General features: G+C 38.8%; 2 protein-coding genes across 5 annotated transcripts in view; both read left to right on the top strand.

Annotated features, from left to right (window-relative positions):
• The first annotated feature begins 1,884 nt into the window (after nt 1–1,884).
• LOC143151388 (uncharacterized) lies at nt 1,885–7,908 on the top strand. The gene is made up of 2 exons (XM_076320470.1): nt 1,885–6,035; nt 6,134–7,908. Exons 1-2 carry the CDS (start codon nt 5,964–5,966, stop codon nt 6,587–6,589), a joined length of 528 nt encoding a protein of 175 aa, XP_076176585.1. The 5' UTR covers nt 1,885–5,963; the 3' UTR covers nt 6,590–7,908.
• Nucleotides 7,909–12,433: 4,525 nt separating this feature from the next.
• The window catches only part of LOC143151040 (tether containing UBX domain for GLUT4), a 36,533-nt gene continuing 33,970 nt past the window's right edge, over nt 12,434–14,996 (top strand). For 2 of the 4 annotated variants that reach the window (XR_012993222.1, XM_076319770.1), the window contains exons 1-3: nt 12,436–12,671; nt 14,313–14,368; nt 14,455–14,704. Coding sequence is in view for 3 of the 4 variants with exons in the window: in XM_076319770.1 (XP_076175885.1) it covers nt 12,585–12,671; nt 14,313–14,368; nt 14,455–14,704 (393 nt within the window). In the remaining variant the exon portion in view is untranslated. Of the gene's footprint in view, nt 12,672–14,293; nt 14,369–14,454; nt 14,705–14,996 lie in introns of all 4 variants that reach the window. The other 2 variants (XM_076319771.1, XM_076319772.1) reach the window with 2 other exon arrangements.

Genomic DNA, 14,996 nt, shown 5'->3' with positions numbered 1-14,996 from the left:
GAAAACAACGTCGAGGGCACCACGAGAAGCGTAACGCGTTGCTATAATTGCGGTGAACGTTACCACATAAGTGCGAATTGTCCGACGAAACAACGCGGCGTGAAATGTTTTGACTGCCAAGAACGCGGACATGTTGCATCAAAGTGTCCGAAAAAAGCGGAAATGAACAAGCCAAGTTGTTCTATTACGGAAGTCGCGAGCGAAAAATACATAAAAGAAATCGGGCTAAACGGTCGTAAAATAGAAGCGGTGATCGATTCAGCTAGCGACATTAGTCTAATAAGCGCGAGCGAATACATCAAACTCGGTTGTCCACCGTTCTTATTCGGCGAACTATCTTTTAACGGTATTGGTTCGGAAAATAATGCGACGTTGGGAGAATTCGAGACCGCGATCGCGATAGACGGACATTCCTATCGAATCCGTGTTCGTGTTGTTCCTGACGTTACGATGCGGCACAAGCTCCTCATTGGGGTGAACTTCTTAAAGAAAGCCGAAGTAAACCTGCGAGGCAAAGATGTTACAATTCGACCATTGTCGACGACAACCGCGATGTACAAAGACAGCGATGATGCGACCGCGCCGGAAGTCTTTCAAATCGATGTATCGTGTAACACGACAAGCGAAGTAGACGTTTTATATATTACCAATCCAGAGCAACGCGCGGTAGTGAACGAACTCGCGAATGACCACAAACCGAAGAAGACGTCCAAACTAGACACGACGATGAAATTAGTAGTGTCGGACGATGAGCCCGTGTATCAATCTGCAAGACGTCTATCGGCTCATGAGAAAGACATAGTCGATGTACAGATTGACGAATGGATTAGCGACGGGATCGTTCAGCCGTCTACATCCGACTACGCTAGTCCGATAGTACTTGTACGAAAAGCGCAAGAAGAAGACGACAGCATTAAGAAACTACGACATCCGATACACCCAAGACTAAAAGAATATCCGGATGTAAAGGAACTACTTGAGAAGGAGTGGATGATGACGTTCCAGGATGACCGATGCGAACTGCGAGCTCGAGCGAGTGAAAACATTGCTAAGATTCAAAAAGAAAACAAACGGACATTTGACAAAAATCGACGAGCGGGTAGAGCTTACTGCGAGGGCGAACTGGTTGCTATTAAACGAACCCAGAGAGGACCTGGTCTTAAAGTATCGCATAAATATTTTGGACTATACGAGGTCATTCGTACTCTCCGTAACCAGCGATACCAGGTGCGCAAAGTTGGCACCGGAGAGGGACCCCAAGAGACTTCAACCGCGGTCGAATATATGAAGTTGTGGACTGACAGCGCAGGTGACGAATTTTCGGACGAAGACGAAAACAGCGAGGACCATGACGAAGACGACGATGTCGGCGACATTCGAGGGCGAATGTCAACGCAGGATGGCCGAATGTAGGGACGAGTTTTGCGCGAGCGAATTGCCTGAAGTTTTTTTCGATTGAGCGAGCGACTGTTTCGGTAAATCGATAGGTCATTGAAACCCTGTGCGAAAGACAAAAGAGTTGTTGTATTGTAACCAGCGACCGATACGGACGTGACTCGACCGGTATCGAGTAAAAGTTTTAAAAGAGTTTTCGAGAAAACGTGTGTGTGTTCCGCGGTGCGAGCGGGTTTTTGACTTTTCTTTTTGCACGCGTCGTGACCTTGCGCAGACCCTATATTTCCATCTGTAATCTACAAGGAATATATTATTATAATAGAGGAATAGGCATATTTTCCTATACATATATTTCACTCTACATATACATATATATATATATATATATATTTATATATTATAAATTATGAAAGGGGTCAGACTTGTTGGCAGAATTGTGTCTGAATGTTTACTGGTTGCACTGTGTTACACAGTCTGTTGAATGTTGCACTCTTGCACTGTTGCACTCGCACTGTTTTCTCCGCGTGTCAACCCTCCGTTTTATGCGTTCGGCTTGAAATCCGATTAGCTGAGGAATTTGGGAGGTGGACAACTTTTTCGGAGGAAAGGGAAGCCTGGAGTGGGATTGTTAGTTGCAAACCGAGGGTTCCTGGAAGTGAAAATTGCTAAAAACCATAAAGAGGCGAAAATCGCCTTAATGGCCCCTCAGATGTTTAGCAGACTTCCAAGAACCCAGGTGTGGTGGTTAGCTTGATGGTGAATTGCACACGTGTCGAGCACGTGGTCGATACCCGCGCAAATCCAGCCATAAACGGTAGGGCGCGTACGGACCGCGCGGATTTTTGCGTGCCGCAACATACCACCCCCTTGAACGGTTATGGTCAATAAATTTAGATAAGTACAAGTGTGGATGTGTGTTTCGTGTGTCTTACGTTTAAACATGCTTTCTACACTATTTGACGCGGAGCTTAGACATTATATAACAATACATATATAAACTTAGTCTAAAGGCACCGGGGATAGCCTCTTCACGCTACGCTTGTATTCGCCGCTGACAGTTTTTACAGTGACTACGCGGGTAATGTTATCATCCGCAGGATGCAAGGTGACGATCCTGCCTAGTGCCCAATATAGTGGGAGGACGTTGTCTTCGTGGAGGATGACCAGCATACCCTCCTTAACCTCCTGCGGTGCACGGGTGTGCCACTTTCTGCGAACTGTCAACTCGTGCAGGTAGTCTTTGTGTCAGCGGGTCCAAAAATGCTCCCGCATTTATTGGACATGCTGCCACAATGTTTGCTTGATGGACAGAATTTCCGCTACGCTCGACTCATTGACACTCGTGATCAAGTCGCCGATTAGGAAGTAATCAGGTGTAAGGGCCGTGAGGTCGTTAGGATCGGAGGACAGGGGAATCAGTGGGCGGGAGTTTAAAATGGCTTCAACTTCGGTCAGATAGGTTATCATGGCTTCTTATGTTAATAACGTTCTACCGTAAGTGCGAATTAAGTAACATTTTACTGATTTGACGGTTGCCTCCCATAGCCCTCCAAAATTGGGTGCGTGCGGGGGAATGAAATGCCAAACAACGTTGTTGTTTACTGCATAATGCTGTATGCAGGTGTCCGCGATCGAGGCTTTGAGGGAAACATGTATGTCGCGCAATTCTCGTTCAGCGCCGAACAAAGTTTTTCGCGTTGGCTGAATATGTCGGACGAGTTTCCTCGTCTTGCAAAAAATCGTTCGAGCGCCGCGAGAACTGCGCTCGTGGTGAGATCGACGACCAACTCGAGGTACACTGTCCTTGTGGCGAAGCGCACGAAAACCGCGACGCAAGCTTTTATTGTCTTGTTGTTACGTAAACGGTTTTCCTTGACAATGATGGGGCCCAGCAAACCTAATGGGTCGAAGAGTTGGGCTACGCCCCCTTGAGCTGTTACGGTCAACAAATCCGGAGGTGTGATTCTTTTGTCTTATGATTATACACGTTTCTTAGACTATCGGACGCGGAGCTTAGACATTACATAATGATACATATATACATATAAACTTAATCTAAGGGCACCGGAGATAGCCTCTTAACGCTGCGTTTGTACTCGCCGTTGATAGTCTTTACGGTGACAACGCGTGTAACGTTATCATCCCCAGGGTGCAGGGCGACGATCCTGCCCAGGACCCAGTAAAGCGGGGGGACGTTGTCTTCGTGTACGATAACCAGCGTGCCCTCCTTGACTTCCTGTGGTGCTTGGGTGTGCCACCTTCTACGAACTGTCAGTTCGTGCAAGTAGTTCTTATGCCATTGTGCCCAGAAGTGCTCCCGCATTTGCTGGACATGTTGCCACAATGTCAGCCTGATGGCTGGAACTTCAGCTACGCTCGATTCATGGACACTTGTGATCAAGTCCGATCAAGAAATGGCCAGGTGTAAGGGCCATGAGGTCGGTAGGGTCGGAGGACAAGGGAATGAGTGGACGGGAGTTTAGAATGGCTTCGACTTCGGCAAGATAAGTTATCATGGCTCCGCATGTCAATAACGTCCTACCGTAAGCGCGAATTAAGTGTCGTTTTACTGCCTTGACGGCCGCCTCCCATAATCCCCCGAAGTTAGCTGCGCGCCTTGGAAAGCAGACTGATGTCTTTAGCGAATTCTGACGACTGCACGAATCTTAAGATTCGTTGGCGGGCGAGACGTACTTCGTCTACGCTTAAGGGGTCTGAACAAGTTTGTTTGTTCTTTAGGTTGCGGCAGAATCTGAGACAGTGGGCAATAGTGCGCTCTAGTCGTTCAAGTGACGAAAACTTGTCAATAAACGAGGTGGGCGCGAGTGGCGTGGTAAGCGATACCACGGCTCGTCGCTCCGGTACCTCGGCAGGTAGAAGCGCGCTGCATGGCCATCCGTCCTCGGACTGCCGCAGCCATTGAGTACCGTACAACCATGAGTTAATGGGGTTGAATTCGCGAGGTTCTACCCCTCGTGATAGGCAGTCGGCTGGGTTGTCTAGGGTGGGCACGTGGCACCATTGTGCTTCGTGCACTGACTGTATGTCGCTTACTCGGTTCGCGACGAAAACCTTCAACGCATGCGGCGGAGTCCTTATCCAGTGCAGAACGATCATTGAGTCGGTCCCGAATATCTTTCGCGCCGGCGGCGATTTGAGTGACTTTATCGTGGCGTTGAAAAGTTTGACTAACAGAACTGCCGCGCATAGTTCTTGGGCTGTTTTGACTGACGTTTTTGCCGACTATGAGCCACCCTAACAAAGCTTTCCTAAGCATGACGGTGGGCTGAGCTAACCTGATTTGCCCTACGCTCGAAAGGTGCCAGAAAAGTTGTGCCCCTAATAAACCGTCGATTTCGGATGGCTTATGGAATTCAGGGTCGGCTAGCGGTATATTCTTTGGCAGCTCTAACTTGCCACGATTAATTTGGACATCTGTAAGCGGCGCGGCGATTTCCTCGGCTAGTAAAAATGTCACGTCGGCGGCGAAGTTGGTGACGCGCGACTGGATGCGAGCCTTTGTGTAGTGCTTAATCTTTGATTTCATCCGGTTCATTCCGGTTACTGGAATTTGCGTTTCGTTCAGTTGCAAATTTAAACGTTTCGCGAACCGACGGGTGAGGAAGTGTGATTGCGCGCATGAGTCCAACATTATTCGGCACGGTCGCGATTCCCCATTCTTATTGATGACGTTGATGATCGCGGTGGACAGTATGGCTCGGCTGTCCGTGTTGCTGCTCAAGCAAGTAACGTTCACGCGACTGTTTGAGGGGCGTAAGTCCTCAGGCGCGTCTGTGTGCAACAACGTGTGATGCTTTTTGTTGCACACCCGACAATTGCACACAGTGCACGTGGTTGCAACGTGTCCTCGCTTCAAGCAGTTCAGGCAGAGTCGCGCCTCCGCTACGACCTTCGCGCGTTGAGCTACGGTAGCCTCCTTAAAATTGTCGCACGCGTAAATAGAATGGGGTGCCCGGCACATGGGGCAGGAAATCTGTACCGTTGTATGGACTCGCGTTTTATGAACCCTGGTGCGCGGCGAATGCGGTGTTCGACGGCTCCAAGTCGTGACAACGATCGCACAGGAATTTACACAATTCGTCAAGGTTTGGGAAGGTATTTTCGCGAGTGTGCTCCCTCCATTTTAAATTTGTCTCTTGATCGAGTCGCGAAAGGTAGACATATATTAGGAGCATGTCAGCTCACGGCTGTTTCAAGGTTTTTAGGGCGACTCTAAAGTCGTCAAGGAAGGTCGTAGATTACTGTGCGTCACTTTGGTCATGTTTGACAAATCGAATAGGGCACGTACGTGATTGTTGACGATTACCGCCGGCCTGTTATATTACTCTTCGAGGAGGTTCCACGCCGGTTGGTAGTTTGCTGCCGAGATCTCTAAGGACTCTATTACACTCAACGCTTCACCACGCAAACAGGATCGTAAATACATTAATTTGCGGCAATCGTTTCAGCGAACGCTACCGTGCACCATGGACTTGAATTGGTCGGCGAAACCTGGCCATTCTTCATAGCATCCACTAAAACGCGACAGGTTTAGTTTGGGGAGGTTTATGTCACCTTCAAGTACCTCGGATCTAGTGGGTGTCGTATTCGTAACGCAATCACGATGTGGCTGCTGCGCGGTAACAGCTTGTACGGTTTTTATTAGCCTTTGTGCGTAGGCGAGGCAAGTGAAATAGGAATTTTTAATCGCGATACGCTCCTTGCCTATACTGCACAGGTACCGCCCGAAGCATCCATCTCCGGACAGCATCTACACCATACGGTAGGTGAGGGAGTCGTAGTCTCTACCCAGTCACTCCAACAGGAGTGGCCAAACATCCTCGACAGTCTGCTGGCCGATCTTCGTTTCTGCCAGCTGCTGCTGCCACCGCATAGACTGTCGAGCCTGGTATCTGAGAGCCTTCACCTTCCGTCCCGTCAGGACCACTCCCTGCCCACGGGCTTCGCATTGACCTTCATAGAAAGCCGCGTGCGAGCCCGCAAGCACATCCAACAAGGACAGCCCCGACAGTGGCTGTCAAGGATCAGCCCCAGATACTTCATCGAGAACCTCACCTCAACAATGATCTCATCCACCCAGACGGGTGGATCTCATCCCCCTCATCCCTCGGAGAGGGGATTGATGTCTTGCATAGATTGCCAGCACTTCGGTTTTATGGAGAGCCACCTCTAAACCTGATACGCCTGATCCGATCGACGACGCGTTGAGCACCGTCCTCGATCCGCTGAATGAACCTCCTCCAATCCTCCCCAACGACCAGCATTAACGTGTCGTCCACATAATACGCTAGGTTAACGTCGTCGGGGAGGTCTTCATCCCACAGAACGGTATCGTACTCGAGGTTCCATAACAGGAACCCCACAAATCCCTGCGGAAGCCTCTCTTAGCTCCATACCACACCGACCAGGACACTCAATCTACCTATTGCGGAGGTAGTCCTCGACTACTATCCTTAGTTAGGCAGGGACTCGGATGTTCTTCGAGCCCCCGCCTAATTACTCCTCAAAGTATTACTGATTTATAACCCATTAGACTTTCCGAAATAGGTTGTATGTGAACAGTATAACAGTTACCATCCACTATTAGATTTACTTTAAATTCTTCAGCATAACATTTTCGTCTATTCCTTGGAATCTAATTTCTTTGGACTGCAAAGAAGAGGTGCCAATTCTAATGTATTCGTCTGCTGTCATTAAGCTGATGTCGTTTCCGGTGTTGATTAGTCCTACTGTCCGATGTCCATTTATCAATACATCTTTTACATTCTTTTTCCGTTGTATCTGTGAGATGACAGCTATTCCTCACCAGTTTTTTTATACTTTGCACACTCTTTGTATATCTCGCCACAATATGCTCTCGTTCACCGCACTTGAAACACTATCCGATCTGGTAGAACACTTGTTACTGAGATGGCCTGACAATTCGCGACTGGAGCATAAACGACAACCGCCACAGGGATCCTCTTCTTTACTTCTCTGAAACCTCGATTGCGATAAAGTTTTATAGCCTTATTTCCTTGTACCACTCAATTCCCTGGTGAAACTCCTGTCTTTCAGCGATACACCATCAAATGCTTCCAGACGGGAGACTGTCGTCTTGAACTTGTTCATTCGAGCCTGATCTATCAAAATGGTATCTGGTCACGTAGCTATTGGACGTTGAAGGACAGTTTGTTTCAAACAACATAAAGGAAAATTTAAAAATAGCAAAAACTCGTATTTGGATTACCCAGAGAAAAGGACCTTCTGATAAAAGAACCGCGTTTGACTTTATAGCAGTTACTCCAGAACCTGCGAATGGAACAGTGTGATTTATAAAATTTTCATTTTCTTAAAGACTCTTAAAACTTAAAAGACTCATTTATCATTAGTTATTAATAAACTCCGGATATTTATGTCTAATAAATATGTAAAAAACATGTTATATATGCCCTAAAGATATGCAAAATGTGCACGAAAAATATGCAAATATGTACAAAGAATATGCTAATAGGCAGGGAAAATATACAAAATTAAGAATATATTTTGTGATTGTTGTGACAAGCAGTTTTTCCAAATTGAATAGTATTAAGACGAAGCTCATTCGTAAAAATTATTTTACATGCGAAAAAAATCGCTCGACATCAAACAATGTATAAGGTGCGTATTTATAATATTTATACATTATTTATTCCAGCAGATTTCTGGCGGATCTATTAGATGTTAAACAAATTCATTGTTTAAACTATTTGAAATTTGTATTAATTTCGTTAACCGAGTATTTTTTTCTTACAACCGCAGTTACTGTTTTTCTAATTTTCTCTCCACAATCACTAGGTATTTTTCTATCATGGCAGGCAAATTGCTTAAATGGGTTTTAATAAAAATGAAATTTTGTATAAGTTCATCTCGTTGGACTACATCCTGAATTATCTCAATTGCAGCAGCATCTTTTTTTTCTTAATGTTTGAAGAGATACGGTTTTAATCGAACTCTAAGTAAACTTATTTAACTTAATGAAAGCTCAACAAACCTCTAAGTTTTTCAAAATATTCAGCTTAAAATTTACCAGGTTCCGGTGGTAAAGAAGTATCTTTTAATATCTTTCGGTACGTTTCAATACGAAGCGGTGCTTTAACAAATATCTTTTCTGTACATGATACTATTTGTTCACTAGTGGAAAATGAAGGCGTACTTTCCCGCAATCCTGTGTAGACCATACACTATACATGTAATGTGTACCATATTTGTATAAAATAATTTTAATTTTTTTCTTACTTGGAATTCATCCGAAGACGATTGGCGACTGATTTTAATCGAACACGCTACAGAATATTCTACTTAACAGACCAGAATGAGATAAAAAATCACAAAGTTATATCGTCAAAAATTTTTTCTTTTTTATGCATTTTAAAGAAATTTATTTCGTATTTTGGATAAAAACTCCACGGGTTTTTCATTACGGGTACCGTAATTTTTACCACAAAACAACTTTAACAAGAGGCATTATTGAAGATTTTCAAATAAAATTTATAGGAAATATACGTTAAACTATACAGTGATATAAATATCTTATAACTATATAAAATATAGTTGAAGCCTTTTCAATAAGATTTTTTTTCATAAAAGAAGAATAATGAAAATGTACCTAATTTTTCTTACCAGTGGGTGTATGTAGCCCCTTAGAGCACGGAAAGAGCCCGAAAAAGCCTGGTGGAAATCGAAGTTTCGCTGTTATCATTGCTAATTTCCTACGAATACTCGTTTGATTCCTACTGGGGAAACCTCAGTGAAACCTGAATACTGCGGCAAAAAACTTACAACACAAAGAACTGGTATAAGAATCGCAGAAAATATCACTCGATGTTCGCTCACTAATTCTTAATGCGATAAATGCCCAGCTTGTTTTCGATGAGCGAACTACAATACAAACTAAAAATAAAAAAAATGAAACGCGAGACTAAACGATGCCACTTTACTTAACAAATCTTCAGTTACACAGAAGGCATAGTCTAGTTTCGTTCAGTAAAGTAGGTCTACCAATTTTCTTGCTGACCATAAATTTGAAGTTTTTTATTTGCCTGAAAATGCTAGGGGGATCAGAAAGTGATGCATCAAGCAAATTAATTTTGCCACCTAGAAATCGTCGTTGTCATATTTCGCGCTCATCTGAAGACGAGTTCATTAGAAAATGTGCATATAGATGATATAGGTGATCAAGAATGATTTTATCCAAGAGGGAATCAATCAAATATTACAGACTGTACGAATGTATACGATGTTGATAGAAATAACACAGAATTGCAGAATTGTGTCAATGTAGAAGATTTCTGTGTGCTGGTTTAGTCACTAAAGAAATGTTCGAAAGGATAACTGAACAAATAAATATATATGCAATACAAAAGTAATCAACAAATACTTTGAAACGTATAGATCGGTGGATGCTTACCAATAAAGAAGAAATCAAATGCCTCTGAGCTTATTATTTAGATGGAACTAGTAAAATATTCAAGCATAAGTTTATATTGGTCCAAGGATCCTGTATATTATCATCCATTTCTCCATAAAATAATGAGCAGGAATCGTTTTGAGATTCTTTTGAGAATGCTTCATTTTACAAAATATAAATTAGCTGATGTCACAAAACATTTATAGAAAATTCTATCAGTCATAGATGAGCTGAATGAAAAGTTTTTAAAATATTATAATTCAACAGAATTAATTTGCATTCACAAATCCATGATCCTATTTTGTAAACGAAATATATTTTGACATTACATGAAGCAAAAAAGACAGAAATATGGAATAAACATTTTCAAACTTTGCTCCAGGTTTGGGTACACATACAACTTCCATGTCTAGAGTGGCAAAGATTACAATGAAGTGAATACGACACCAACAAATATTGTTATGAATTTGTGCAAAGATATATTTCACAAAAGCTGCTCACTATGCATGGACAATTGGTATACAAGTCTACATTTAGCAAAGCAACTTATATAACAAAGTACACATTTGATAGATACTCTTCAAAATAATCGTAAAGATAATCTAAAAGTACTCTCTAAAATAATCGTAAAGATAATCTAAAAGACGTAGTGTCCAAAACATTAAAACGCCAAAAATTTGTTAGACAAAAAAGAAGAGAAGGAATCATGATTTCAAAATGGAAAGAAAAGCATGATGTTTTATTACTTTTTACCAAACATTCAACAGAAATGGAAACAGTTATATACTCCATAAAGCAAAGGCATTAAAAGCTTTTTCTTGAGTATAAAAATACGTCTGTTCTGGACTAGCTAGCAAAATCTTCTGACATTAATATCATTGAAAACTATTACGAGAAACTTTCATGAGTTGTCTACACCAGCAATCGATAATTTACCATAATTCAAGAATTTAAAAAATACATTTACAATACAAAATAAAAATAAAAAAGTTATAACTACAATCATAGGTTCACCTTAAGTTATACTGGTCAACAATATATTTAGAGTCTTTTTTGGTCTTACTCTTTTAAGTTATGACATTTGATGAGAAAATATTACATGTGAAATTTTAGAGTGATTGAGTAACAGGAACTTGTGTCATATTTAAGTTAAAATTTTTAAATTATAAATGATTTCATATCAATTTAGGGCATAACTGTGTTATACTACTTTATAATACTTTAAAAGTATTAATTAATATTTTTAAATAAAAGTACAATTTCTTAAATTAATTACATTTGTGTATTCATTCTAAAATATACTAACAAAATCGATGAGTTACCTGTAAACATAGTATATGTACAAAGCAGGACTCTAAGACACTGCACAGTTACAAGTTTGATTAATACATTGCTCTACCCTTCGAGTATAAGAACATAAAATTGGCCTAAGTTTCTTGGTTTCTTATTTTAAATGTTTGTCGACATTTATCCACTGAATCTCAATGAGATTGAGATCAGGAACTGAGAAGACCATTTCAGTAGATTTACGCTTCGGTCATTCAAAAATTGTTCTACTCTACGAGTCGCATATTTCGGATCATTATCGACTTATAAGATACAGTTTCTTGACCATTCTTATTTCACAACGACTAATGTCTTTTATTGTATGTAGGTTAGTCACGACGAAATTACATATTTTTTAAAACCACAATTGCTCCATTTTAAATTTTCCTCGTGTAGTTAATAATATAATACTTCTAAACGTCTTTCTTACGCAATACCTGCTGAAGTGATTTATGAAAAACAAGAAGAGATAGTGCCTTTCCCTAAACGAGAATACAAATTAATAATCGCTGGTATCAATTCACCCCTGCTTCTGAAGAAAGTCGTCGGTTTCACAACACCAACATGTCTATCGAGATAAAAGTTGAATACTTATCAAAGCTGGTAACCGGTAACTCTCTCTTGAAGTGGAAACAAATTACTAATAGTATTCATTTATTCGATAAAATGAAAATCACCAGCTCCGCACCAATCAAGATCCGTTTTTCTCCTCGGCAGATATCTTAGTAATATGGAGTTGGTGACTTTCTCTTTTAATATAAACGAATCAATGCCTGTAAATACACGAAAGTCATTGATTCTACAATTTTAGGAGAAAATCATCAATTCCGGCATCAATTAAGGTACTTTTTCACATAAAAAAAAAGTCATAACTTTAACCGTTATAACATTGTCCAACAGTGTAGCAGTCAATATTGCGATAGCAAAGTCAATCTCGTAACAATATGACTAACTTTCACGTCAGGACTGTTATGATTCATAACTCGTGACTTTTACCATTGTTATGAAAGCAATTTAAAACTTCCGATTTTCTGGTAATAAACATATAATTTATCATTTCAAGAATGATACGAACAGTTAGTAAAATTAATTTATTATAAGGCATTCTAAAAGTAATGAATATGATATAGCACGCAACTGCATAGAAATAATATTGTTATATGAAAACGTACCTTAAGAACCCTTTTCTTTCAGATAGGTATTTTGGTTGATGCTATAACTGGTGATTTTCTCTTCATACGGAAAAAATTAATGGAACTTGATGGATTCAGCTAGTGACAAAGGCATTCGTCTCTAGGCCTTACTATAGTTATCATTTATCTATGATATTCTCTCAAACAGTACGAATTCATGTTGCTGTGTTTGACAAATGTATTAAATTAATTATCATAAATAATTAAACTTTCAATATATTATGGCTATAAATAAAGGGGTCATCATACTTATGCCAAATGGCTATCGTCGTAATGTTAAAGTTACACCAAACACTACAGTATTACAGGTAAGTTATGTATATATACAATGCAGAACAAAAGTATTGGCACAGCATGATTGTGTGATACAAATGCTTATAATTACTGAACAAATTGATATAAAGGAAAAGCTTCTTGACATATTCATTTGTTATCTACCTAATTTATTACATAATAGGAGCAATAATATAAATAAATTGAATCACAAAATAACAAAAATATATTTATCGAACATTTTATGGATGCACAAAAGTATTGGTACACTCGAATAAAAGCATTTAAAAATAATTAGGAATTAATTATTCTTTTTAATGATTTCTTTTAATCGTTTGGGCTTGGAATCAACCAATTTTTTTTTATAATATCCAACTCGATTTTGTATCATTCTTTTAATGAATATTCAACTCTGTTTTATTTGTTATATTATATTCTCTAATACTTTTTTCTAATTCACTCCAAACATGTCTGATAGGATTCATGGCTGGACTTTGGACTGGTGTATGTAGGGTATGAGCAACATTATAAATGATCCAGTGATGTACAATGTAAGCAGTGTATTTTGAATCGCAATCATTTTGCAAATAGAAATTCTATGGGAGATTTAATTCCTTCACACTTTTGAATAAATTTTGTTTTAATATATTTAAATATGCATATTTGTCCAAAATATTATCTATAAAAACAACACCACCTTTATGTTTTACAATTGATTGTAAATTTTATAAGTATGGTTTAATATTTGGCTTTCTCCAAACCAATATTTTACCATCTAATTTAAATACATTGAATTTGCTTTCATCTGTAAACAACATGTTCTTTCAAAATATGAAATACTTCGTTATAAATTCTTTCTTCATTTTTAAATTTTTCTTTGATATCTATGGTATTCTTTGTGCAACACACACAGAATATTTAGCAGCTTTTAATACCCTCTGCATTGTTTTTGAATTTATTTATTTTTAGCACTCACTATTTAATATTATCCTGGATTCTGAGTAATTTAATTTAAGTTTCTTTTCACTTTATTTATAATTTTTTGTTATTCTCTAATGGATTTTTCCTTAATTTGGGAAGATGACCACTACAATTCGCATTATTAAAAACTAATTAATCTTTAAATAATTTTACAATAATTCTGATAGTGAAACAACTTCTATTATCAAGTTGTGTTGTTTCACTATAAGATTTTTGCAATTTATGTAAATTTAATATTATTTTTCTCTTTCCACTTGCAGTTTCTTTTGCTTTTCTCCTCTTAGCTGATTGAATTTTAGGATAACTTGTTAAAAATGATAATTGGAGAGTCCTCTACCTATATCTTAAAACGACAATTGGAAATTTTTTGAAAAGATGTGGATATATTACATTTAGCATCATGTGCCAATATTTTTGTCCATCCATAGAATATTCTATAAATACAAGTTTATTACTTTGTGAATTAATGTATATATATTATTGTTTTTATTATGTAATAAATTAGGATATATAATAAACGAATATGTTAAAAAGTTTTTCTTTTAAATCAATTTGTTTAGTAATTGTAAGCATTTATATCACAAAAATCATGCTGTGCCAATATTTTTATTCAGCACTGTATGTTGATGATTGAATAAATGTGTAGTTACAATTATTACAATTTTCTTACATCAAGTGCAAACTGTTATCTGTAGGTTCTGGAAGAAGTCTGTAAAAAATATGGATATAATGCAGATGATTATGATGTCAGGTATATACCATCTAAAACATAAATAAATGTAAGATACAAAACTATAACAGATTTCAACTGATTGTAAGATTTCATCTCTCTTTTAGACATTTTAACCGTATGTTAGATCCTAATGCAATATTACGGTTTACTGGACTACCAAACAATGCACAATTAGAAATGATACCTTGTACAAATAAACGTTCTACATCGACTGTTACAATAGGTATACAATTAGAAAATGGAGAACGATTAATGGGTGAATTTATGCCTAGTGTAACATTAGTTAAAATTTTACAAGACATGTGCCTTGATCAGGATCTTGAAAGAACTATATTAATATATATGCATAGAGAGGTATGGAAATATTTTTAATTAATCTTTTATAATCAGTGTCAAACGAGACTCAACAATAATGGTTAACACAGCAACCTAATGTCAAGTCTTACTTGACAATTACTATTGCTTTCTTCCATTTTGTTATTCTAAAATATACATTTTTATATCAATTAGTATGTCTTTAATGCATAATTATTTATAATATATCTATTTCAATTCATATATTAGTTTAAATTTTTATAACTATATTTTCCATTAAATATGTATTTTATGGATCTCTTCCATTGTTGTAGAGAAATGATTTTTGTAT

This window comes from Ptiloglossa arizonensis, chromosome 9, assembly GCF_051014685.1.
Source record: "Ptiloglossa arizonensis isolate GNS036 chromosome 9, iyPtiAriz1_principal, whole genome shotgun sequence".
NCBI lineage: Eukaryota > Metazoa > Arthropoda > Insecta > Hymenoptera > Colletidae > Ptiloglossa > Ptiloglossa arizonensis.
Note: the sequence above shows the minus strand (reverse complement) of the source record. Positions and strands in the feature narration are given on the sequence as shown.

Bases quoted from the DNA above. Each gene is read 5' to 3' on its own strand.
- LOC143151388 (XM_076320470.1), top strand. From the start codon at position 5,964: ATGTCACCTTCAAGTACCTCGGATCTAGTGGGTGTCGTATTCGTAACG. The intron at 6,036-6,133 runs GTAACAGCTTGT...TATACTGCACAG, and splicing joins CACGATGTGGCTGCTGCGCG to GTACCGCCCGAAGCATCCAT.